Source organism: Bicyclus anynana, chromosome 25 (genome assembly GCF_947172395.1).
Source record: "Bicyclus anynana chromosome 25, ilBicAnyn1.1, whole genome shotgun sequence".
Taxonomy (NCBI): Eukaryota; Metazoa; Arthropoda; class Insecta; order Lepidoptera; family Nymphalidae; genus Bicyclus; species Bicyclus anynana.
The window spans coordinates 3392179-3418905 of NC_069107.1; the positions used below are offsets into that span (position 1 = coordinate 3392179).

Below are 26727 nucleotides of genomic sequence, written 5' to 3' on the forward strand. Positions count from 1 at the left end.
AGATGTTAGAACGATAAAGTGTTAGTCGCACTAAGTATTTGCTACTTTAGGTTTATTATATTTTCATAAATTTCATTTACACTTTTTATTCATATTTTCTTGTTTTCATACACAATTGAAACGAATTATACAACGTCAACGTTCTCGTTTATTTATTATATAATCGTTTCGTTTATTAACCCCTTTTCTATTGACTTTCAAAAAACAGATATAAATTAATCACTGTAAAAAATCTATGTTAGCCACGATCTAAAAGAATGTTTTTCTATAACATAGAGATCTAAACATATATTTTCACACAAGTATACCTCGTCGTCGATTTGGCCAGGCCTTCCGGCGCGTTTCTTTTTTGGAAAAAAATAATTGTTTTAGTACAAACATTCTATGTGTTAACCTTGTGTAACATTTTATATAATTATTTTCCTATAAATATATAAATGGGATCAATATGTGTGTTTAAAGAAAATGTAGAAATGTTGGTTTAAGCGTTTATTTGTGTATGTGCGTGTATGTGCTTTATGTACAAAGTGTATCAATTTTGTAATCGTGCTATAATATAAGCGGCGAAAATATATTACATAGCGCTAGCTAAAGTAAGGTGTTAATTTTAATAGAACAGAACTGCTTAGATATAGTGTTAGAAGAAATTAGCTATAGAAGCAAAGTTAAACGATAGATGAAGCTACTAGAAATAAGAGGTTCACTACAAAGCTTGTTGATAAATATTCTTTTTCATGATTTTTAAAAATGATTTCATGCAAATGACTATTTCTGTAATTTAAGAACATTAATGGATATATCTAAAACAAATATAGATAACATTGAGTTTAATAATACTTGAGAAAATGTCCACGCTAGAAGAAGCGGTATTTTATTTTGTTTGGACATTAGTTGGGAAATTAAAAGGGGATAGGATATAAAATATGTATTAGTATATTACTACTTAGCAGATATTTAAAAAAGATTTAATTTAAATGTATGTAAAATCATAAATGATCAGGAGAACTTCTGGTCTACAAACTGGTGGACTGCAAATATATAACTTGTAGAGTTTGACAGTAATAATGTATTGTTGAAGAAGACAGTGAGTTAATTGATTGTATTTAAGAGAAGAAGTAAATTTACGAGTATGTGTATAAACATAGAAATATCGTCCGTAAAGTCGTGTGCGAGAAATTCAAAAGTAAAAGTAAAACTGAACAAAATGCTTTGCGAAAGCGAGCAGCGACCACCTAAAACTGACCAGACCCAAACATCTCACCTTTTTCTCGTCTAAAACTTCTCCAGGACGTAATTTCTTGACCTGTTGTTAAAAAATACTGATAATAACCCCATAAAGGTACATTTTGCCTATCTGTTCTGCCGAACCTAATAACCCTACACCCTAAATAATAATTCTAACCTTAATAATTTAGAGCCGTATCTTGACCTTGTCAGTTGTGCAGTAGTTATTTTCGTTATGTGTTGCATCATACTATTGTTAATGTTTATTTGTTAGTCTTTATTTTAAGCTCATGATACATAAGAAAAGTTTTCTTACGTTTCTCATGTGCTCTCGTTATTAATAGTAAGACCCGTATGTGATTGACCAACAACTGTAACCGTTATTTGGTGCGTACGTGCGTAACAAGCTGTGCAGTTTATTTGTGTGCTGTGTCACAAAAGTGTGCAATAGCTTGGTGCTTAATACGAGAAAGTATCTTTGCGATAAAAGCTGGATAGTTACATATATAGTGTTCTCGTAAAATTATATACCTTCAAAAATTAGTGAATGTTTAGAAATACAATAATTTTATGAGTTTATGTAACTATCCAGATGACTTCCCGTAAATGTAGTGCTTCAATAAGCACCAGATATGAATGCATTAACATAATTCCCTTCAGAAAGGTATAGTTAAAATTTTGCCACGGCAACATCATAACGAATAGCATTCAACGTAATTCGTAGCGTATTTGCTATTACCTTCTTCTCTTCGATCACCTCACCAGGTCTTAGTTTTCTATTTTCCTGTGGATTATGTGTTTTACCGTCTTAATATCTGTATTGAACACTATCTATCTATATTCGTGTTTGTGGTAAAACCTACAGTGAAGATACTAAGTTCTAAAAGCCGGGAGTACTGGATTCTAAGCTGTACGTTAATCAATTAGGTCCACAAACCTTCATCATTATTGAAGCTAGGTTTACTAAAGCATCACCACGTCGATGATAACAAGCATATTCCAAAGGATGTTACGAAATAATATAAAGGTACTAAGGGTGTTTTATTGTTACGGGTTCGGCTTGACAGAATAGGGTCTACAGGGTTCAAAATTCTAAGTAGGACCACGCACTTATTTAAGTAAAGTATTGCTTTTACCCTTATTGCTGTTCACATTAATCGTTCTAGATTTATTAAACTAGTGCGTGATCCTAACTTAATCAAATCATATATATTAAGTACTTATTGCTATTTAAGTAAACTACGTAAACTCTAAGACTAGATATGACAATAATTAGGTAAATCTTAATATGGTTTACCATACCTTCAGACATTGTTGGTTTCATAAAATAAATTAAATATACGAGTAGATATATTTTTCATAATATTCAAATTGGTTATGTTTAATCAATGTACATACCTCGTCACTTATGATAAGTGATGGTCGTCTTCCCATTTCTTCAGGTGGTGGAATGAGGGATCCCCTTCTGCCAGGCGGTACTGGTGATAACGACGGCTTTCTTGGAGCCTCCGGTTTCGGAGATTTTTCACGTATGACCTCAATTTTCGGTGTAGGCACTTCTTCTGGCGCCTTGATTTCAGGCACCTTTGGTTTTTCAACCGGCTAAAAATTTACAGGTTAGTATTATTTTTTTTACTTTCCTAATAAAAAACATTTTGTTCTATAATTCTTTGTATATTATCAATTAACTGTTTTAATTATAAAAATTAAGTACCTTATCCTTTTCTGGCTTATCTCGAGTAGATGGAGTAAATGAACTTTTTTCATATTTTTCGAGATCAGGTCTATCATAGTCGGGAATCTCAGGTAAGTCTTCGGCTTTCTTAACCTTAGGAGCTGTGACTTTAGCCTTTTTAGTTTCTACCTCTACTTTTTTCTCTTCTACTTGCACTTTCTGTAAATTAAAAATCGTGTGACATAGCAGACAACTTCAATGTCACTATAATTTTATGCATCTCAGCCGTTTTTTATCATTGTTGACTTTTTTTTCAAGAAAAAAATATGACATAAATTCTCGTAATAGAATTAAAAGATTCATAACTTTACTGCTATTTTATACTCACCGTATATCAGCTGGAAAATTAAACAAAAATATCCTTATAATAAACAAAGTATTAATAAGCAGAAGCTGAAGCGGGGAAAATAAGTCTACATAAAAAGTAAAGATAGTCCAGTTTACATTAAACATTGCCGTTTAACCACAGACGTCACTTAGTGAAATAATATGTACATTGTGGATTTATCAATTGTAACAAAGCATGCAAAAGTACTAACAAATATTACAAATACTATGTACAATATAATTATGCTTAAATATCAACGAGATTTTAATGTACCTGCGGTACATATTGTACTTTCAAACCTTCAATCTGCGTTGTTTAATTTTGTACCAAATTGATTAAAAAAAAATATTTTAAATATAAATAACAGTATGACTAAAAAGATTGAGAATATGCTTAGATAACAGGTGCTGGTGCAGTGTGCAGGTGTTGAATTAAAAATATGCGTGAAAAATTTGTGCAATGTGCCAAATTTTAGCTTTGTTATTGATGTATTGCCAATTTCTATACCTCGTCAGGCTGAGGGCTGCTTAAAGTAGGCTGTTGAACCCCTAAAGAAGCTGGTTTTTTCACGTCTTTGCCCTCAGTGTCAGCCTATAGAGTAAATTTCATTAATGGCGACCTTACGAAATAATGTAACTTGTGTAACCGAAACTGTATTGCATGTGTAAATTGTTTATTTTGGATACCAGCCAATTGTTACTTCTGTTGGAGATAAGATTATCTCTTAAGCCGTTACTAAGGAATAATGTTATTTTCAGCTGATTGTTCGTATACATTATGCATTACAGTTTTGATTTTTTTTTGTATTGTGCAGGTGCAAAATTATGGTATGTAGTGCAAAGAAATTGTGCTGTATGAATTGGTATAAGTAAATAGTATAAGTGTGCATGTGTCAAATATATAATTGTGCAGTGTGACTTTTGAGACTTGTACCTGTGGAGATCTAGACCTTCTCCAAGGCACAACTGTGTCTTCTGTTTCACGTAAAGTTGGTTTATATTTATCTTCTAACTCTGGTGTTTGTTCGGCCTGATAAAAAGGTCTTAGTTAACAATGTTTTCTAATGTTAAATTGCCCATAGTAAAATTAACGTAAAATTTTATACCTGTGGTATTTCAGGAATGACTTTCCATGAAAATGGTACCTCTTTTTCTTTTGAATCTGGCTCTGGTGTTACCAGTATAGATACCTAATAAATTCGCATTTTGGTTATTTTGTGTGTATATTAAGTGAAATATTATTTGTGCAACTAGTTTTGTTTACCTCTTTATGTCTCCACGGGTAAAGTGTGTCTTGTTTTGTGTTTTCTTGTGTATCTTTTTGTGTAACGACATCAGGTACAACTAGTACTTGTGGTTCGTCCAATTTATCCTTAGTTACTTCAACATCCTATGAAGTAATCATTTTTTTTATATTTATTTCACATTGAGTATAAAACAAACTTCTACATAAATTGAAATATTTAATTCAATATTCTATTGCTAAAATAAATAATTGATACCTCTTTAGGTTTAGTTTGACGACGCCAAGGATATTTATTGTCCGGAGTTACGTCTGTTGGTGATTTTTGCTTTGGTGGTTCACCCAATTTAGGGGTTTCCATATCCTACAAAATAATTATATTTGAAATGTTTACTTTAATAATTATACTTTAATTTACATTTATTTTTTAGAATTTGCTCGCGACTTTATACGCCTGGACTAACAATTAACAAAAATTGAATATTTTACCTTTTCGGGAATTTGATTTTTCGGTTCTTCTTTTGGTGCTGATTCTAAAAGGTTTTCAGGTGTAGATTTCTCATTACTACGACTAATATTATTTTTATCTTCTATTTTTTTATCCGATATAGGTTTATCTACTTCAACTGATTTTGTTTGATCGTTTGTATCCTAAATAAAAAAGTAATAATTGGTCTTAAATTGATATTTTGCTCATAAGTATTTGCGAATATAGTAAGTAGTTCGTATTTAATGAATAGTTAAGTTATACCTTTGAACTAGGACGACGTTTAGTCTTAATGGGTTTCGTAGTGGTAACTTTAGTTTTATCCTCGTTGTTATCTGTTTCTTTGTCCTTAGTGTCCTGTTAAAGTGTTATTAAAGTTATAAAAAATAATGCGGAATAACTAAAAAAGGAATTTATTTTCTTTGTCTCAATTAAAAAAAAAAGTTCAAGTCACCTCTTTCGGTTCCAAAGGACGTTTAAGAGGAACATTCTGAGAAGGACCTTCAAGATTCTCATTTCTGTTATAAGGTTCAACGTTATCCACGTCCATCTTTTCTACGGGTTTATTTTCCTGCATAAAAATACATCGATGTAAAAACGATTTTTTATTATGAAGTCAACTATAAAAATAACTACATTTAAAATTGCACTAACATTTTCTACCTCATCTGTTTGACTTGGTCTTCGCCAAGGATAAGTAGGTAGCGTTGGACGATCGATTGAAACCTTTCTTTTGATTTCCGTTATATCTTTGATAGGTTCATCATTGTCCTAGTAAAAGAAAAAAATTAATACTACTTCGTGGTTTTAAATATATTTCTGTAATTTCATTAAAACGACTAACATAGTCTACCTCATCAGTTTGACTTGGTCTTCGCCAAGGGTAAGTAGGTACTGTAGGGCGATCAATTGAAACCTTTCTCCTAATTTCCGGTACGTCTATACTTTCTTCATCTTTATCCTAATATGAAAAAAAAATTAATAATACTTTACTATAAGTACTATAAATTTTAACTTTGTATAATTTTATTGACAATCTACTGACATCATCTACCTCATCTGTTTGACTTGGTCTCCAAGGATAAGTAGGTTCTGTAGGACGATCGATAGAAACTTTTCTCTTCACTTCCGTTAATTTTATACTTGGTTCATCATCGTCCTAATTATATTAAAAAGTTTAATTATTTATTTGTTAAATTATTAAAAAACATAAGTAATTTCGTGGTATATACCTTCGAACTTGGCCGACGTTCACTTAAAGATGTGGGTTTATCAGTTGTAGGTCTATTTTTATTGAGTTTTGTCGACTCCGTTAACTTTTCTACACTTTTTGTACCCTAATAGAGTAATTATAATTAGAGTTATGGTAACTAATAAACTTAACTAATAAATACTAAAAAAAATTAACTTCTATCATTTTAATAATTACCTTTTTAGGTTCTTTACGAACTGATTCATCACCGACAGAATCACCATTAATAGATTCTTTTTTACGACCAGGTTCAACTTTTTCAATTTCTGGTACCTATTTTAAAAAAACATTTTAGAAGATAATACGATACCAATAAAAAGAGGAAAATAATTTACAGAAGTTTACAAAAACTGCCATAATATACTAACTTTCTCTATTTCCTCTGTTATACTAGGTCGTTTCTTTCGGAAGGTAGGTTCTGTTGGACGATCAATTGAAACTTTCCGTTTTTCTTTCGTTTTATCAGTAATTTCTGTGTCTGACTCTTCAGTATCCTAATTAAAAATAAAATTTATTTCCATGACCAATTTTAACACTAAGCAATTAATTTTGTTCATAATTTATTTTGTTGTAATTAAAAAAACCTACCTCATTAATACTATGTCGACGTCTAGGCTTAATGTCTTTTTGTTTTGGCTGGTCCACGCTAAGACTACGTTTCGGTTGTGTCTTTTCAGGAACGTCCTGATTTGTGTAAAATATTTTGAATGTATGTATGTATAAATAATGTTAAGGATTTGTGTAATTACCTAGAAATGTAAATGTGTAATAGTATGTGAAATGTGTATACCTGTGTGTGTGTTTTCGTAGGTCGCCACGGTTGTGTGTTTTCCTTATTTGTGTCGTCATACTCTGAGTTTAAGTGATCTTCTTGGTCTTTAACGTCATCCTATTTACAAAGAGTAAAGTTTACGCTGAGTTAAATTCGTTTATGTTTCAATAATTTTGGTATATTTTCTTTTATTGCAAGAGACATCACATTTACAGAGTACATTGTACATCACAATACAGAACATTGCATTGAACGATACACAAGAAGGACATAATATTTACAAATGCAGAAATATCCATCCTTTCAACGTTCACTTAAGAAATAATTATACATGCATGGTGGCGTAAAAGCGAACTCACCTTCAGCTTATGTTTTATTGCTGCTAACTCATTGACTTCTTCATCCTTGACCAATACCCTGGTCTAAAATCAATGTATTTATCGGTAAGCAAGGGGGCTCAATTCAAAATAAAAAACAATATTTAGAATTTGATCAATACGACGCACAAATGTTTCCAGTAACAAAAAAAAATATGAAGTACCAAATTTTTTGATTTAAAATTTAGAATCTAAAAAAAATAATGTTAAATGCACAAAATACATGATCAAATTCTAAACAGAAGTCTGTTCTCTAAAATAAGCGTAGGAATTTGCTGAAAGCTTTCGTAATATAATTTTATTAGTCAATATTTGCTAAAGCGGAATTTCGGTGTTGTACCTTTGAACTGTTCATAAGCAGCAAACTTACTAATCAATAACAAAAAAACACACCGTAGCCATATTTATAAATATGGATTAAAAATTAAAGTTCAAATTACTTCAAAGTAAACTGTACTTTAAACAGTAGTCATTAGGTCCACTTTTTTGAAGGAAATCGACATTTAAATCTTAATCCACGTTTATGAATATGGGGGTAAAAGTCTACAATAAAAGTAACCAAACCAGGATTTGCGATTAGGGTTTGCGATTGGCGTTTTGCGTTATAACCATTAACGTAATAAATATTTTTATACTATAATTTGTTAACTTTTTTTGATGAGCGGCAATCATTCTGTGATTTATAAATATTGTTCTTACCTTAAGTCCAGTCTTTTTAATTCCAACCTGTTCTTGTTCACTTATTGATGCCACCGATGATTTTCTACTTTCCGAAGTCTCTTTTGTTATCTGTATAAAATTTGACACAAAAATATAATCACGACTTTAACCAACTAAGTTTTCAAAAAAAAAAAATCTAATTTAAATTATTTCTAATAGTTTAAACCAAAGATATGTTTATGTATATGTTTATATGACGAGTATATTACAAATAATTTTTAAAAACACATAAATGATAGAGTTTATTTTGTTGACCCTGAAAAAAATATAAGTATTGATAAAATTGTATTTGTTTGTACTGTGTGTTACAGTATTCAATATTTCACTCAGACGAATTTGTGAGCATAGTTAATCGTAGTTTAAAATAATTAACCAAATTTATCACAGAAAGTCAAATCCATTTGGATCTCCTTAAGCTTTAAACGACTACATTTATTTATCTGTATAAATTTATGATCCCAGTTTTTTTTAAAACGTACGTGCTACATGAGTTAATGTTGACGTTGAAGTACAAAATATTTTTTTCTCAATAAACAAATGAGTTTGGAAACGTGCCTAATTATCTCAAATGCCTCCTAAAGTTAGACCAAACATTGTTGGATTGTATAAGATAACATTTCGTAATAAAATTTATATATTTTAAGCTGATTTTGAAATTTAAGTACACGCTAAATTGATAAAATTAATGTACATTGAAGTAACAAGCGGAAATCTAATAAAATAATCGAAGACGAGTGACAAGAAATATTAAGGCACTCATCATGAATGCCATCAAACTAGAAGGTTCCTATTTCAGTGGTAAGTTTGCCAATCCAATCTATTCAGTTTCAATCGGACTCCTTCCCACGGAGCACGTGAATTTTGTTTTCATTGACAATGATATTTGGAAACGTAAAGTGCGTGAAACACCTTGACATTTCTATCGGTCGAACGTTGCAACATTATCAGCTTTTTTTGGGGTAAGTGACTGATATTTTAACGCTTAAGAAAAACAAGTTTTTTAAAAATGAACGAGTAAATATACCGGAATGTTTTAGAAACGGGGTCAAATAAAGTTAATAATTTAAAAATTAATAACCTTAAGTGCTTTGTTTTCGATGGTAGAGCTTCTGCGGCTATCTGTTTTGACTTCTGAGACCTAAAAGAATACAAGATATTTCATTGGATATCGACAATGCATGTAGGTAGATAGATCTCACGAAACATTCCAAATAGCCTGTTAATGATACGAGTATATTTATGAATACTTTATTTTATAACCTAAAGTATTATAATCATGAAAAAAATATTTATTTTTATACGGGCATATAGAGTATGCCTGACGATTCTTAATGGAAGAAAAATACGGATTTAGTAGTTGACTTAAAGGAGCTTATATTGTATGACATACCTTGTAACTTCTAAGAAGGGGTAACATAAGAGATGGTATGTTAAGTTAGTATGCTATAACTAATGATGAAAGGACAGAGGGTAAAATTACTTAGCAATTTTCCGTGAACAATTTGTAATGCGAAGCGTATCAAAGTTCGAAATCTGGAAGTCTTCATGCAAAAGCTGATCACTACACTACTCATCACTGTCGTCACAACACTAAGCACTAACCAAACTTTCGACATATGTACTTTCACGTCGTTCACTCGTATGTTGAGTTCGATCACTCCGAATCCGGAGGGATGACATCGTTCGAGCTTAAACTCTACGACGGACAGTCGCAAAGTGACACGCCTGCCAATTGTACCTCCTTTTATAGTTTATCTACCTCCTCCCACTCGATTCACTTGAGATAAACATCTTTTCTTTTTCAAAATTTATAGTATTCGCAATACAAAACTAGTTAAAATAATACATTTGCTTCTCATTTTCTATCTTGTTCATCCACTTTGTCGTTAGTTTCGAATTGGCAGTATATCCAAGGTTTAAAATACTATGTCACTTAAAAAAATAAAAGGTATTTTCGTTAAAAAAAAAATAACTGCAGAGCGAAGCTTTTCACTAACATTCAACGCGTCGACACTGTCAGAAAGTTCGTTTTAATTGCTCTTACACCGAGAAAAACTGGCAACAAACTAAAGTGGTCACTATTTTAAAATAGACCGAGACAATGTAATTAGCGTTCTGGTACGATAATTTACCTTGAAGATTATTATTGTGCAAAATTAAGTCACAATACCCCCTCAGCTATTTTAGGAATCTTATTCTATATTTAGGGAATAAGTTATTTATGATAATACTAGCGGACGCCCGCGACTTTTTCCGCGTGGAATTCAGTTTTTCACAAATCCCGCGGGAACCATGGATTTTCCGGGATGAAAAGTAACCTATGTGTTAATCCAGAGTAATATCTATTTCCATTCCAAATTTCAGCCAAATCGCTTCAGTAGCCGCAGCGTAAATGAGAAACAAAGATACTTACACACTTTCACACTTACACACTTGCACACTTTTACACTTACACACTTTCACACTTACACACAAACTTTTACCTTTATAATATTAGTGTGATAGTGATTGTGAAAAATTTATCCAGTTTATTATACTATCAAATATAATTTTCTGTGTCCTCATAAACGAATTTCATCAATTGTGTAAAAAACGTAATATAAGACAATAATTGTAATTAAATATTTAGTTGGACTCATGACAACCAGTGAAATGTCCAATGCAATGGAGTGAAAATTTGTTGAAGTATATGCATGCGGGTTTTAACCGACTTCAAAAAAAAGGAGGAGGCTCTCAATTCGACGCGTATGGTTTTCTTTTTTTTTAATGTTTGTTACCTCATAACTTCGTCATTTCATAACCAATTTAATAAATCTTTTTTGTTTTTTCCCATTTATTTTCATGAAAATCGGTTCAGTAATTTTGTGTTAAAATGAAAATAACGAAATTGCCCGTACTGTAGCGCTTTCGTTCATTTACAGGCCACGTTAAAAACAGAAAAATAAAATCTTTTCGACAAAAAAATTGAACTAGACTTCAAAATCACAAAAATAAACTAAAAATCGAAAAATAACATCACATGTGCTACCTTCTGATCACTTTGAAAGCGGTGATGCCAACACAGTGATGCATTAACTAAAGCCGATTAAATCATAAAGTTTTAGGATTTAAAGACAGTTCTTTCCCGTGGTTCTTTCAGAAACATCTATAATTAATACGTCAATCACTGGCTTTGCACCATCTTCAAAAGTGATCAGAAAATAGCACATATGATGTTATTTTTTGCTTTTTAGTTTATTTTTGTGATTTTGATGTCGGTTAAATTTTTTTTTTTAAGTTTTTAATTTTTTTTTTTTTTCAAGTTTTTATTCCTACTGCTGTTGTTGTAACTCCGCCGTTCGGAGTTTCTTGAAGGCATCTAATATTGTTTCGTTATACAACATGGTTTAAAAATTTTGTATTACTTATGTAAAACTATCTAAACTAAATGTCTATTACAGAAAACAATATAGGTAACACTTTCATTAACAGTGATGGTTAAATAACTATAAATTAGTACTGTTTCATTTAATTTTTGACCGACTTCAAAAAAAAGTAGTAAGTATAATATCTTTTAACCAAAAAAAAAATTAAACTGACTTCAAAAATGCGAAAAATTTACCTATGTTCTTTCTATTGATCGGTGTGAAGGCGGTGCCAAAAACAAAATAAACTTTAAGAGGCTATTTGGCATATTTGGCACCACTTTCAAAGATTTTATCACATAAATATTTACAGGTATGTAAATAACCTGAAAACTTTAGTGTTTTAGCCGCCAGTGGTACAACATGCTCGTAACATGTACTCTTAATAGTACTTTTTACTGCAGCGGCCGGCAAGAGAGGCATTGATGGACGAAGTGTGCCTCGGCTTCGTCTCGGCCCACATACGTAAGTCCATCAATGCCTAGTTGCGGCCAAAGCTTGTATAGTACTTCTCTCAAATAAAGCGCGTGAATTAAACTAAGTAAACCTTTGATGAGTTACCTCTTTGGTCGCCATGTTGCGAAGTAGAAGATCGTTCCATTTTTAAATTACACGACAGATATGATTTTACATTGTAATTTATTTGGCCGCTTAACAGACATATATGGATTTACTTACAACTATTGCCGGTCGTTGCTAAACCAGTTGCAAGTTCGATTTATCTTCTAGAATATTTTTTTTGACGGCCTCCGTGGCGCAGTGGTGTGCGCGGTTTACTTGACGGAGGTCCTGGGTTCGATCCCCCGGCTGGGCAGGTTAAGGTTTTCTTAATTGGTCCAGGTCTGGCTGGTGGGAGGCTTCGTCCGTGGCTAGTTACCACTCTACCAACTAAGACGTACCGCCAAGCTATTTAGCGTTCCGGTACGATGTCGTGTAGAAACTGGGTGTGGATTTTCATCCTCCTCCTAGCAAGTTCAAGCTCGATTCCATCTCAGATTGCATCATCATTTATCATCAGGTGAGATTGTAGTCAAGGGCTAACTCGTAGAGAATTAAAAAAATGCTCAAATTTCCAAGCATGTTTGAGAAAAAGTATAGTAAGAATTTGATCATTCTTAAAGCTGTTTCTAAATATAGCTTACTAGCTAACGCCCTGCAGTTTCACCCACGTAGTTCTCGTTCCCGTGAGAAAACTGGTATAAAAATAGCCTATGACACTCATAAATTGGGCTTTCGAGTGGTAAAATTTTAACAATACTAATACATGAAATCAACTTTCTTTTAGTGTTTTTTTTTTTAAATTGCCGCAATAAATTACTAATACGACGAAATTGTCGTTAAAAATAAACCACTTAAGACAGACATATATCTTGTTATTAGAGTCTATTTGGAGAATTTCGTGAGATCTCATTTATATAATCACGTCTTAACTAAGACACACTTGCAAAAATCCACTAAAATAATTCTCGTTAATACTGCAAGCATATAATATCGCGCTGAGAAAAAATATATATTTTTAATTTATTTATATGGTTTAAAACAATATTGTTTGTCTGAAAATGCAATGGTTATATTGGATAGAAGCAGGCGTTACTTTGCGGAAGTTCATCATGATTATATAATGATTTATTTATTTTGCTATCATCCGCGAAAATTCGGCGAACCCATGCGACAACGTCACCCAGGTCCGACAAAATACTCTCAAACTTTGCAATTGCACGTTGTAGAGTCAACATCTCCTGAGGATGCTCCGGTTTCGGGGTGAAACGTACGTAGAGAGTATTTTGTCGGACCTGGGTGACGTCGTCGCATGGGTTCGCCGAATTTTTGCGGATGATAGCAAAATAAATAAATCATTATATAAGCAATGGTTATAGTTCCAGCTCTGTAGCATGGTGCGGGTGACAGTTCGTTTCACTCTTGAAGTTTTGCCGCGATTCACGATAATAGTACCTGCGTATTATGAACGTCATACAGATAACTGTCACCCGCACCATGCTACAGCTCACGAACTGTAGGTTACATTACTCATATTTCTTACAGTATTTATTGAGTGTTTTTTTTACTCAAAACTGATATATTTTTAACAATTTTTATCAACTTTTTCAAAATCAAGTTTATATTGAGCGAAAGATCATCTTTCATGCGAATAAAAATAGGACTATAAACAAGTTTTAGTGGTATTTTGCAAATGGATAAGCTCTTCAAAAATAAGATAACAAAAAACTTACATCACTTTGAATGGACTCCCGTCGGCTTTCAGTCTAGAGAAAAAAAGAGAAAGTTATAAAACCAATACGGCTTTAAAATATAAAACTAAAAATGTATATATATTCACTTAAAATAATAAAAACAATAAAACTTTTATAGATAATTATATAAATAATAGAAATAAAGTGTATGTACATCAAAAAATAATCAAAAAAGATCCCGTTATATAGGGAATTATATGTACATTGTACATATGTATGTCTTATTTCATTTCATACAAATAAGTGTTAAGTAACACAGTGCAGATAATAATAGTGCGGAAAAGAAAATAGGTGGTGTGCATTGAACTAATCTAGTAATGGATCACAAATTCTAATCTAATAACCTTAGAAAACGATTTTATGACAATGTTTTATTCCTTTTTTACCAAAAATATGTAATTTAAACTTTAAATTGACAAATTCATACAATAATATTTATGCAAATTAAAGTAAAAAGTTTGATGTAGTTAATTATGCAATAACTATTATCTATTTACAATGGGAACAATATAATGGGTCACACAAGGGGTATGTTTTATACCTTGACGGCGAGAAACTGTGACTGTTGTGCAACCATTTGCGTCTGTTTTGTTAAAAAATACATTTTTAATTAATCTAAAAACACATACGTAGTATGGAGGTTTTAAACTTTTCTTAAATCCCTAAATAAGTATTTTAATCTGAGAAGTCTTAAAATAGTCAGTCAGTACAATCTGTAATTTTATTAATTACTTGTAATGTCAAAACTTCTAGATTATTTTTTAAGATTTGAAAAGTGCAAAGAAAATCAAAGTCTTTTGAATTTACCACTATTGATTATATGGGACCTATATCTTTTAAGAATTTTTAGCTTAGTTTTAACACGTTGCTTATTATATTATTATTATGGTCGAGACCGGCTGTTTAATGTGCTCTTTATGGCACGGCGATGTAAAACCACCAAATTCCCAAATCCGGAATACTACTTTCTAAAATTTCTTGGAAGAAAGAAATACTTTATAAACTAATATTATGATCGAAATCCTCAAATTCTAACCACTAGACGAGGTTGACGAGGCAGTTGACAAGATAAGAGTTGGTAACAGAGACATAGTACGGGAATGCTTTTTTAATTAGTTTAAAATCTGAATTATGCTAACCTCACTGCTTTGGACGGATGTTCTTCTGCTGTCCACCTAAAACAATATTAAAAAAAATATAAAGTATTATCGAGACCTAAATTAATACAAATGTATAAATTAAATTAATACAACAATATATTAACAGGAAGGCTTTAGCAGTTAACGGTACTTTTCGTCCAGAACGCAGAAAGTTGTCTAAATAAACATAGTACAGTACTAAAACATCAATACTAGGATTGAAGGAGGCAGAAAAGGCAAACAAGTACCAAGTATTTTGATAAGTTGCCCAGCTATTTCTATCACACATTACTGCCCTCTTAGACATTAAAAACTCGTAAATAAATACCTAACCAGCAAATATTCGTATATTGGTGTAAAAAGAAGTTTGAAGAGCCCAGATGTATAAAATGTTATTTAAATTTTACTTAAAATTGCCTAGTTAATTGAATTTTTCATCTTTAACGTAATGAGAAATTGCATTTGTACCTTCGTTATTTCCTTTTCTTTTTTGTCTTTCACAATCGGAGTAGGTGAAATCTTTTCATATTTCTCCAAAACAGGTCTCTCGTAATCGTCAACAAAGTCCAGTTGATACTGCAAATATAAAATTCGTATAGTATTTTGTATTTTGGTTATAGTAACTTAGACTGTATATACAAGATTTTAATATAATATACAAAATTTTGTTAGTAAGTACTTACCAACCTGAAAAATAACATTTAACATAGAACATGTAGCATGCGACCTCCAATATACAACCCAAATCAAGGACACCACAACGAAGTTCCAGCAAAGCTTCGACCAAAGCCATCATCACCATATTCAATAAAATTTTGTGTTTGCTTTGTTTTTTTGTTTAATTTATAATAATACTTACATTATTCGAACATAGAATGTAAAAGTGTTACGTGTACAAAATAAAAATGTATAGGTGTCGTTGAGAGTGTAAATGTAGAAAATAATAGAGAAAATTAAATTAGAACATATAACGATCACAGTAAATCACGGACGTCACAACAAGTGCTTTTACCAAATATCATTTGATACAGTGTTTATACAAGAGTCAAATATAAGTGTGAAGAGTGTCAATATGTGAAGATATAAACATGACAATAGAAAGACCAGAATTGAACGATCACAAGAAGATAGGGGACGTCACGATAACATTTTCCAGTACTTTTAAAATGTTTACCCCTTGAGCATTAATCTTATCATCATCAATTGTAGCTTTTTTGGATTTTTCCGATGTCTTCTTTACCGTTTTCTTCAGCTGTGGCAATTCAAATTTACCCCCTTTGACTGTCAGAGGGTCCTAGAGAAGTAATATAAATTAAGACTAAAAGGAGTTTCTACTTAATAAAAGCGGTTTGGTCTAGTGCAGAGTAAATTAAAAATGTTAGTGTGTCTTGTGCACTATTTTTAAATCGGTGTAATTAATAAAATAGTTATATCAGCTTTGTGTTAGATTTTTAAAATTATCTCAGCTTCCGATTTTTGCATTGAAATATGTCAATAGATAAATAATTTCTACCTCATCTTTAGGTTTCTTGACCACAGCAGGTTTTTTGACCTTTAGTTGTGCGGCTTCTGAGCCTTCCTATAAAAGTAATAAATAAAAATGTAATGTATAATATTTTTTTTGGTTATTTGCTGAGATAATTATAAAATGGAAAAGTTAAGTACCGTTGGTTTTTTCGAGGCTGGTTTCTTTTGTGTGAGAGAGGCCTCTTCAGGAGCCGTTGGCTTAGTTTTCGGCTTTGCAAGGCTTATAGATTCTTCAGTGTCCTCACCCTAAGCCATAAACAATAGGAAAAGGTGTATAAAGCTATCGTTATAAATATGTGAAAATTGTGAAAAATCTAATCCACTTTCAAGTGCTTTTGTTGCAAGGAAGAAAAAAGGAGAAAAATTACAATTTAGTTAATTTTCATAAGAATTATAAACCTAAAATTAAACTTTGTGTGGGATTATCATACTCGTAATGTGACTATATTGCGACATTTCAAAAAATGTATAAAGTGCTGAAAACATCTACAAAATATTGAATCTATATTTAAGTCTACAAAATTCTAGCTCTGTATCAAGCCGTTACCTTTACAAGAACTAAAACTCTTTCTAAAATTGTCGGCATTGATAAATGTATTTCTATCTGTGGAGAATTGTTATTGTTTAAATTAATACGAAAAAGCCTAATTTTTGTACAATAAGTATTTTGGCTCGTACCTTGTCATCTTTGTCTTTTCCTGAAGGTAACTTAACAGTTTTACTGTCAACTATTTCTGGTTTCTTAACCTTTAGTTTCGCTTCTTCAACACCCTCCTAAGCAAAATACAGGTTTATTCGTAGTTTATTCTTGTTAAAATAAATGATTAGCAGATAGTGTTGGTGTAAATGTAATACCTACCGTTGGTTTAATTTCTGCCGGTGTCTTTTGTGTAAGTGTAACGTCTTCAGGCTCTTGCCCTGGCTTAACTGGAGTTTTTGGTTTAGTAAGACTGACATTCTCATCAGTTTCCATTGGCTATTAAAGAAAGATATATTTTAAACTTTTGTTGATGTAAGTTGATCAAAATCGATTTATAAAAACGAACTGAAATATACCTCTATCTTTTGCCCAGGTTTAGCCGGAGCTTTAGGCCGTGTAACACTGACGTTTTCATTTTCGTCAACATCCATGGGCTATCAAAAAAAGTATAGCTTTAATGTATAGAATTCAGAGACATTCAATTATTGTATTAAGTATCTAATATTATAATTTTCAAGAATACCTCAGGTTTATCTTTATCTTTAAGTGAACGTCTTCTTTGAACTGTTTCAGATGAAGGTACTTCTTCTCCTGTTTTTTTTTCATCCTAAATTTAACATCATAGCGTTAAAACAATTTAAAAGACTTACGTATAATAATATTTAAAATTGTTGATTAAAAAACGTATGATGTAGCTGAACTTTTTGTAGAACTTAAAGTAAAATATCAAGATATTTTCCAAAGATACCTTTTTCTTCTTCTCAATTGGTGTTGGTGTGATCTTTTCGTATTTTTCTAGTACCGGTCTTTCGTAATCGTCTATAAACTCTTCCTCTTCGACCTTTAAAACCATGTTATAGCTATTGTTTATAAATTATACATAGTCTAATAAGATAAAAAGTAGCTAAATATATTCAAAATGTTATGTTGAGCATTCGAATATAAATTAGGTCTAGAGTATCCTAGAATAAAATAAAAAGCAAAACTCTTTTAGAAGCAATGTTAAATATTATTATTGTATTATTTTTGTTTTGAAAATAAATAAATGTTACTATAGTTAATTTATTTTAAGAAGCAAACATTATATATCATGATATAAGATTTATTAGTGTCATAATTATTTGTACCAGTTTGTTTACAAGCATTTTTTAAGTTTTAATAAATTAAATATTTTGCAAAGTGCTATTTTAATAGGTCGTTAACCCGTTATAATTTTTAACAAGTCGTTATGTTGTGTTTTTATAGAATTTAGTTATATTTAGTTAAAGCATAATTTTTATTTGTACCTCTTTCTTTTTAATAGAAGGACGTTTTTTTGCTTTTGGTTCATCTTTTTTAACAGTCTTTGCCTTTGGTTTTTCATCTGGTTTTTTCTCCTCTTCCTACGCAGAATAGTAAAATAATAAGAATTATAACTTTGTATTCATTTTGTAATTTTTAACTAATTGTTTTTTTAGTACAAGTAATACCTTGTCCTTTGCTACTGAACGTTTTCTTAATGTTGGGAACTCGGGTTCATCTTCCTTATCTTTAGGTTTAATTTTGCCTTTCATAGTATCAGTCTCATCCTTTAAACGAAATAATGTATATTTTAAGTTGCAAAAAATTAACAATCAATATACCATTAAAAGAAATATTCAAAAATCACCTGTGTGTCATTAGGTTTAAGTTTGGTTTTAGGAGTAGGAGTCAGTTTTTCTAATTTTTCAAGTTCTGGACGTTGGTAATCATCTACGAATTCTGGTGATTCCTATAAAATTTAATTGAACTTTGTAAAGTTTATAGTTCAATAAGAATCTAAGGCAACATTAGTTTTAAATTTACCTCTTTAACTCCATTCTGTTTTTTTGTTTTATCTATTGATGTTGGAGAAATTTTGTCGTATTTTTCAAGATCAGGTTTTTCGTAATCATCTACAAACTCTTTTTGTTCATTAGGCTAAAGAAAAACAAATATTTTAATAAGTAAATCAAAACACGATTTTGATTATAATTTATTAAAATATACTTTTCGAATTCGTTACCTTTTTAATTGGTTTTTTGCTTTGTGCTACTTGTGGTTCTTCAGTTGGCTCTTCAACTGGCTTTATTGGAGCTTTTCCTAATTTTACTTTTGATAATTCATCAATCGGTTCCTCTGGTTTCAGAACTCCCTTTTTGATACTTGGTCGCTTTGTCTCCTCAACCTAATTATTCGTTTATATCATAACTTTTAAATATCAGTCACTCACAGCAATAGTTTTGTTTTTAATAAGATATTATTTAATTTATTAAAAATAATATTTTCCATAACTTTTAAATAGGAGCATAATCTTTCTTTTCCTCTAGTTAGTCCTAAGTTTGTATAAGAATAAGTATGACAATAGTTGGAGCGATGACCAGGGATTGAACCCATCTGGGAGCTGAATCCGGGCTTTTAACCGTGGAGCTAGTGAGATACGAAATATAACTAATACCTATTGAATGAAATCCAAATACTTTGCTAGCAAAATTATGTTTTTAAGATATTTTAAATGTACCTTTTCTGTTTGTTCAACTTTTGGTTTCTTCTCTGGAGCCGGAGTGGCCAAAGAAGGTTCCTCCTCGTCACTTTCTTCTGGTTGACTTTTAATGCTCTCTGATAGAGAGGCCCGTTTTGTCTATACGCGATTTCATGTAACATTTAATTATTGTTTAAATCTAATTCACTGAAAATGTCATACAGAATTGCAAGTGTAACAATAATTGTGAGAGAGTGTTTACCTGGGGCGTGTCACTAACTTTTGATTTCTTTTCAAGTGGTGTAGGTGTAATTCTTTCGTATTTCTCCAATACTGGACGCTCGTAATCATCAACAAAGTCGAATTCATCCTAAATTAAATCTGGTTTTAGCACAATGTTATAAACAACACAAATCAAACCAATTCATTATAAGACGATTTAAAATAGACAACAAAATATAAATAGTGATACACTTAAATATCACTATAAGTACATAATTAAGATATCCGTTATGATGATATTCTTAGGTATATACAAAATTAAATTTGACATTGAACTTGATTTAGGTTTTGTACTTACCTCTTTTTCTTCCTTCTTTTTTGCAACAACTTTCTTTTTTATTACTTTTTTCTTTTCTTCAGTCTTTTTACTTTCTTTTTTATCTTCTTCAGGTTTAGGTTCTTCTTTAGGTTTTACAGGTTTTAATTTTGGAATGCCTTCAATTTTTTTCTCTGGTTCGGGTTCTTTCTCTGTTTTCTTTTTCTCAATTTTTTCTAAGAGGGCTTTCTTTTCTTCTTCTGTTTTTGCTGCTTTCTTTTCTAGAATTTTTTTAGCTTCATCAATTTCAACTTCAGCCTTCTTTTGTTCTTCTTGAGTTTGTAACTTAGTCTCTACTTTCTTTTCTTCAACTTTAGTTGCCGTTTTCTTTGCTTCGAGTTTGGTATCTAGCTTTTGTTCTTCCTTACTTTCTGTTTTCTTTGCTTCAATCTGAATTTCTTCCTGTTTAGCTTCTACTTTAACCTCTTCTTTCTTTGTTACCTTCTTGGCAGCCACTTTTTTCTTTTTGATAAGAGTCTTTTCATCTTCTTCTTCCTCTTCTTCTTCTTCTTCCTTACGTTTCAGTTCCTGTTTTTCCTGTAATTTTAAATGTGGAATTTTTAATGTGTATTTTTTTTATTTATACAGGGTTAATTTTCGTAAACTTGCAATAATTTCAGAAATAGTTTAGAATCGATAATACTATCGATCTATGATTTCAAAAACCCTCCTTAATTTTGACATTTTTTGAAATAATTTTTCCATGAAAATACACAATGTATGGACATAGTGTATCACTGCAAAATCCAGCCGCGTAAAGATACCTAACCATCGCAAGGAAGCGGCTGGTAAGTAGGTAACTGTCTCTAGTCAAAACAAGTAGGTAGGTGTAGGTCCCACGTGTAAACAATCTTATCGCTCCAACCTTTTCGTCTTGCCGACAACAAACGCACCGCACCGCGGGCGCACGGTACGGGAGAAGGGGAGAGGGCGGCTTTTGTTTTAAATTATTGAATTGAATCAGTCAGTTACGTTCGTGTCCTTGACCTAATTACTGCGCGTGCTTGCAAAGTTTTAAGTTTTTAATTAAGTGACCCGTAACCGTTATGTCTCGATCAGTGTACTCAAATCGAGAATTTTATGAAATGGTGCGCTGTTACAATTTAAGTGGTGAAAGCTTAGTTCGCGCGCAAGTGTTATATCGGACTGAAAGCATACCTCGGCTGCAGAGACAAGGCTTAAACCCCAGGCTGCCATCTAGAGCCACAATTTTAGCGGCAACGCAAAGACTGTTAGATTACGGGCAGTTTACCACACCTAGACATGCTAGTGGTAGAGGCGGCCACAGGCAAATTACACTTCAACTGGAAACTGAAATTTTACAGTTCTTCGAACGTAAACCCTGCGCTAGCACGAACGATGCAGCTCGACGTTTTAGTGTGAGCCAATATTACGTGTGGAAGTTACTGAACACAACGGGACTCCATCCTTACCACTACCAACGCGTACAATCTTTACACGACAACGATGGCCCTGCTCGTGTACGTTTTTGTGAGTGGTTACTAGCAAATGAAAATGTTAATATTTTATGGACTGACGAAGCATTGTTTACGTGCGTAGGAATTTACAATAGTAAAAATGAACATTTTTGGGCCTTGAGTAATCCACACGTCATTAAAAGTAGTTACCATCAAGAACGATACAGTATAAATGTATGGGCCGGTATAATTGGCAATGTCATCGTGGGTCCTATTTTTATTGAAGGTAGATTAACGGGCGCAACCTACCTGGATATGCTTAGTGGAGTCATAGAGGAGATGTTAGATGATGTGCCACTAAACCTAATACGCAACTATTACTATCAACACGATGGTGCTCCGCCTCATTACGCAAGTGATGTGCGCAATTTCTTGAACAATAAGTACGGTAACCAATGGATTGGACGCGGAGGCCCGGTACCGTGGCCAGCTAGGTCTCCAGACTTAACCCCACTTGATTTTTACTTGTGGGGTGAAATTAAGAGACGTGTCTATGTGGAAGAGGCACAAAGTGTTGATAATCTGCGTGACAAAATAAGTGCAGCCTTTAATGATATTAAAAGTGACACAGAAACACTTAATTTAATAAAAAACAATTTAGGCAAACGTGCCCGTTAGTGTGTTCAACGAAATGGCCTACATTTTGAGCAACTTTTAAAATATTCATAAATAAACTAAATAGGTACTTAGACAATATTAATGATTAACCTGCCTGCAATTATTTATCATCTAAGTAATTGTGTTTTTCGTGTTAAATTGTTATCATAACTTTTTAAAAATATCTAATAATAAAAGACATTACGTACTTTAACCATCTTCTTAGTTAGTTTTTAATAATTGATGAGTGATCGCTAGACACTAGGTTAGTCGTGTAGGTACTTGAGCCCAGCTGATCGCATCGCGTCGAACGAGAACCGCACCGGGCGGCGAGAGAGCATTGAACTTGATTTTTAGGTAAGTGCCTACAGCATATTAGACTCATATCTTACCTACTAGTACTCTACCTACAATGTACAGTGCCCTTGAGTTTTTAAGAATTAGGATTTCATTGGGAATTTTTCAAATCCTTGTAACTTAAAAACTACCATGATTTATGCAATAATTTTCAAATTGTATTTTTATTTTGCTTTTTAAATTTAAAATTCAAAATAATGAAAGTCTATGAAAATTAACCCTGTATATTTAAGCAATAATAATACTACTATTCTTTTAGCTTTTTGTGGATTAATAATAATTACTGGTTTGAATTTAACTACCACCCAGTTCAACTTAGATATGTTAAATATATCTACACTACTAAAGTGCAAGTTATATGAGAAATCTAACTACCTATTACCTTTTTCTCATCAATGTGATTTTCTTCGATAACTGATTTTTCTTCAACGATTGACATTTCTTCTTCCGACTCCTCCATCACTGTTTCCTCTTCCTCTTCCTCTTCCTTTTTCTTTTTCTATAATAAGATAGGATTTTTAAGATAAAGATATTTTGAGTTTGTTGGGCTAGGAAATATTGAGGTACTTTCCTCTGAAAAAATCTTAAGCTTTGTTACTCCAGGCTGCTATCAAAGTCGGTGGTGTAACACCCTCATTCCTCAAAGAGTAAGTTAATCTATTTGTCCTGGTCATGATTATAACCATTTGATAGAAATCTTTATCAAAAAGTCACTTTGGAGCATAGCGTTGATACTCAACTACAAATCTCCGTATGATAATAATAAAATAGGCTGAGAAACGTAATACTTTTTGTTAGTATTGTAAATTATTTTCAGCGCTGGAAAAATTAATTTTAAAATTAAATTATTACCTTAAATTAAATTATTTACCTTTTCTTCAACAATTGTCAAGTCTGCACTAGATTCATCCTCGCCATATTCATTCTTTATTACTACCCTATAGTTAGCTACATATTTGTGCGTTACTTTTCTTATGATCAGTCTTGCATTTGTACCGTCAAATGACGTATTAATTTCAGATGAATCTCGTATCACTGTAGAATTTTTGTACCAGGTACATCTGCATGATTGATCTGATGTTTTAAGTACAGCTACGAATTCTGCCTCCTCATTTTCTTTCCTGGCCTAAAATAAAATAATTTCAACAAATGAATAAGAACATAAGTACAAACAAAGGAAGCAAATTAGTGTGTATTAGATATACCATTGGAGTTTACTTCTCAAGTACAATAGTTATATTATGGGTTATGGACGTTATATTATGGATATGCATATGGAGCATTAAACGTAATTACATTCAATAACATACACTGTATACGATGGTTGTATAAAAATATACAAACATGATCTTAAAAAAAAGTTACGCAACGCTTACGTAACGCTTGAGCTAATTTCATTAAATTATTGTATGAATGAGTAAACTCCAAAATAAATTAGCCAATACCCTTACCAAACTTCTGAGATGTTTGATAATCTGAGGTTTGTCCCCTTTTTCTTCAGGAATATCAGTGATTTCAACTTGTTGTGAAGTTGCTTCACCTTTTTCATTTTTCGCAACAAGTTTGTATGAGCCTCTATCTTGTTGTGATATGTTTGAAATCTCTAACTTCACTGCAAATTCACCCTGAAATAGTAAATTATTTATGAAGGATAAATATTATTTATGAATATAAACACTTCGAAATTTCTGATAATTAAATAGTATTTCTTATTGCCACAAGTAATCAATAGTCAGTGATAGTATTTTTTGAAAAAAATATTTTTACTTACTTCTCTAACAGGTTCTATAAGGACAGTATGTCTAGCATCTTCCTTAACAGCACTTGCTTCTTTATACCATGTACAAGAAGGTGCAAATTTACTTAATACCTTACACTCAACAATAACTGTTTTCTTTTTAATTATTTTAATGATCTTCGGCTTTTCTTTAATAACTGGAATGACTGTAATAAACAATACAATATGTAATAAGTATCACCGTCTGATAAAACATGTTTAATAACTTTAAAACAAGGTGTATAAACTTACTTTCAATATTGAGCGTCAGGTTTGCATTTAGCTCTCCAAGTTCATTCTTTATATTACATTTATACAATCCGGAGTCTTCAATACCAGGATCGATTAATTCCAAAATAATAGTGTAAATGTCTTCTTTTACTTCGACCCTGGTCTTAATTTTTGACGATTCCCTAACTTCTCTGCCCTCGTGGTACCACACAATTGTTGGTCTTGGACTAGCTTTAACTTTGCAACTCATTATTACAAGTTTACCGTTTTCTTTGGACTGAATAGTAGGTTTTTCAACGAAAGTTGGTCCCTCGCCTTCAGGCTCTGGTTCAGCCTCGATGTTTAAGTTTAGATTAGCATTGCTCTCTCCAAACTCGTTCCGTACATAACAGCGGTAAGCGCCACCATCCGCTGCCGTCGGATTAGATAAGAGCAATATTAATTCATATACATCTTCTTTTATAACAGAAGATTTGATTTCTATTTTACTGCTAGCCTTAATAACCGTTGTGCCTCTGTACCACGTGACTTCTGCCGCCGGCTTTGCTTTGCAGACACAGCGCATTGTAATGAGAGTGCCATCTTCATTCGGTATTATTCGTGGCTTTTCAATGAAAGATGGAGCGAAACCATTTTCGTCGTCTCCCCCTAAGAAGGAAAGGCATGTAAATTGTAAAAAAATATTAAATATATTTTTGCAAATGAATCTCATGCAGCATTTTAAGCCTTAAGCTTTACATGCATTGCTACTGTATGCGTACTTTATAATGTTCAATACAAATTTATGATAACCCCTTATTACCTTGGAAGTTGAGAGCAATATTGGCATTGCTTTCACCATATAAATTGAAAGCATTACACCTATAATTTCCCCCATCTTCCTTAGTGGGACCCAAAATTTCTAGGGTAAGATTAAAAGTGTCCTTTCCAGTTGCTTTTCTGGACATCTTCATTTTATTACCATCCCTAATTTCTTTATCCCCGTGGAACCATGTAATATCTGGCACAGGATGTGCTTCAAGTATGCATTCCATAATTAAAACATCCCCTTCTTGTCGTATTGTAGGTTTTTTTGGAAACCTAGGAGCTTTCCCATCGGGAATTCTGTTGTAAAGATAAATAATTTAATTATATGTCCTGATATTTATTTAACTCAAATGAATTACTATATAAACTAAAAAAATCTTACTTTGGTTTGTCCCCACCCTGGAAATTTAAGTTAATTTTGGCTACGCCTTCGCCGTGTTTGTTTTTTGCTATAGCCCTGTATTCTCCCTTATCGGAATTATCTACACCTATTATTTCTAATCGCGCCATATGATATAGCGTTTGGTCCTCTTCTAACGAAATTTTGTACCGACTACTTTCTTTTATTAACTTCTTTCCATGGTACCTGTGTGCATTTTGGTCAATATTAGTAAATGAGATCTTTTTTAAGGACATTAATTTTAAAAAATGTACGATGTCCTTACCATGCAATGGTTGGTTTCGGTTTGCCAACACACCGACATTCGAATGTGATTTTGGTACCGTCCTCCGATTGCCTGATGACCGGTCTCTCCGTAAACGTAGGTTTGATAAAGTCTTCAGGCACGGGGGCTTCGTCGCCTACATTAATTTTCACATTAGTATGCACTGTTTTGTTTAAAAGATCACGAAGATTTGCAGCTTAGTTTTCGTTTACTTTGGTGCAAACACTTTAAGATGTTTTCTTATGATTCGTGTACGTATTAATTACAACGCAGCCAGGTTTGTATATAAGAGTTAATCGTAGGATAGAAAAAGTTAAAATATCGGATAGATACATAAATAAATTGTATTACTTGTTGACTATATTTTATTTTACTAAAGTCTTCAACAATCAGTACGCATAACAGTTGCTAATGTTTAAGACATACTTATTAACAGTGCATATGCAAAAAGCAAGAAACTAGAAATTTTTAAACATTTAACACAATGTAAAAATGCTGGGACATGTTGAGTTAGTAAAGCATCGTGACAAGTAAATGAGAGTGATGAGAAAAATATTATTATAGTTATTGATATTAGTA

The 26727-nt window shown here is 32.0% G+C and overlaps 1 protein-coding gene across 26 annotated transcripts in view; it reads right to left on the reverse strand.

Moving 5' to 3' along the window:
• The window catches only part of LOC112055922 (twitchin), a 170366-nt gene that overhangs the window by 100000 nt on the left and 43639 nt on the right, over window positions 1–26727 (reverse strand). For 7 of the 26 annotated variants that reach the window (XM_052889242.1, XM_052889255.1, XM_052889248.1 and 4 more), the window contains exons 7-56: window positions 26149–26284; window positions 25866–26069; window positions 25479–25780; window positions 24698–25324; window positions 24440–24612; window positions 24120–24293; window positions 23540–23794; window positions 23051–23167; window positions 20219–20773; window positions 19901–20008; window positions 19678–19797; window positions 19183–19344; window positions 18984–19097; window positions 18808–18909; window positions 18629–18727; window positions 18446–18541; window positions 17908–18000; window positions 17683–17766; window positions 17516–17593; window positions 17319–17435; window positions 17138–17233; window positions 16598–16705; window positions 16446–16511; window positions 16107–16226; window positions 15401–15508; window positions 14933–14968; window positions 14335–14376; window positions 13773–13805; window positions 9216–9275; window positions 8117–8206; window positions 7400–7462; window positions 7059–7157; window positions 6857–6952; window positions 6637–6762; window positions 6446–6541; window positions 6249–6353; window positions 6062–6175; window positions 5870–5977; window positions 5671–5787; window positions 5471–5587; window positions 5281–5373; window positions 5019–5180; window positions 4789–4893; window positions 4551–4676; window positions 4393–4476; window positions 4221–4316; window positions 3795–3878; window positions 2939–3118; window positions 2623–2826; window positions 1964–2008 (exon numbers count right to left, since the gene is read on the reverse strand). In XM_052889242.1, coding sequence (XP_052745202.1) covers window positions 1964–2008; window positions 2623–2826; window positions 2939–3118; window positions 3795–3878; window positions 4221–4316; window positions 4393–4476; window positions 4551–4676; window positions 4789–4893; window positions 5019–5180; window positions 5281–5373; window positions 5471–5587; window positions 5671–5787; window positions 5870–5977; window positions 6062–6175; window positions 6249–6353; window positions 6446–6541; window positions 6637–6762; window positions 6857–6952; window positions 7059–7157; window positions 7400–7462; window positions 8117–8206; window positions 9216–9275; window positions 13773–13805; window positions 14335–14376; window positions 14933–14968; window positions 15401–15508; window positions 16107–16226; window positions 16446–16511; window positions 16598–16705; window positions 17138–17233; window positions 17319–17435; window positions 17516–17593; window positions 17683–17766; window positions 17908–18000; window positions 18446–18541; window positions 18629–18727; window positions 18808–18909; window positions 18984–19097; window positions 19183–19344; window positions 19678–19797; window positions 19901–20008; window positions 20219–20773; window positions 23051–23167; window positions 23540–23794; window positions 24120–24293; window positions 24440–24612; window positions 24698–25324; window positions 25479–25780; window positions 25866–26069; window positions 26149–26284 — 6695 coding nt within the window. Of the gene's footprint in view, window positions 1–308; window positions 345–1261; window positions 1304–1963; window positions 2009–2622; window positions 2827–2938; window positions 3119–3794; window positions 3879–4220; window positions 4317–4392; window positions 4477–4550; window positions 4677–4788; window positions 4894–5018; window positions 5181–5280; window positions 5374–5470; window positions 5588–5670; window positions 5788–5869; window positions 5978–6061; window positions 6176–6248; window positions 6354–6445; window positions 6542–6636; window positions 6763–6856; window positions 6953–7058; window positions 7158–7399; window positions 7463–8116; window positions 8207–9215; window positions 9276–13772; window positions 13806–14334; window positions 14377–14932; window positions 14969–15400; window positions 15509–16106; window positions 16227–16445; window positions 16512–16597; window positions 16706–17137; window positions 17234–17318; window positions 17436–17515; window positions 17594–17682; window positions 17767–17907; window positions 18001–18445; window positions 18542–18628; window positions 18728–18807; window positions 18910–18983; window positions 19098–19182; window positions 19345–19677; window positions 19798–19900; window positions 20009–20218; window positions 20774–23050; window positions 23168–23539; window positions 23795–24119; window positions 24294–24439; window positions 24613–24697; window positions 25325–25478; window positions 25781–25865; window positions 26070–26148; window positions 26285–26727 lie in introns of all 26 variants that reach the window. The other 19 variants (XM_052889256.1, XM_052889249.1, XM_052889244.1 and 16 more) reach the window with 16 other exon arrangements.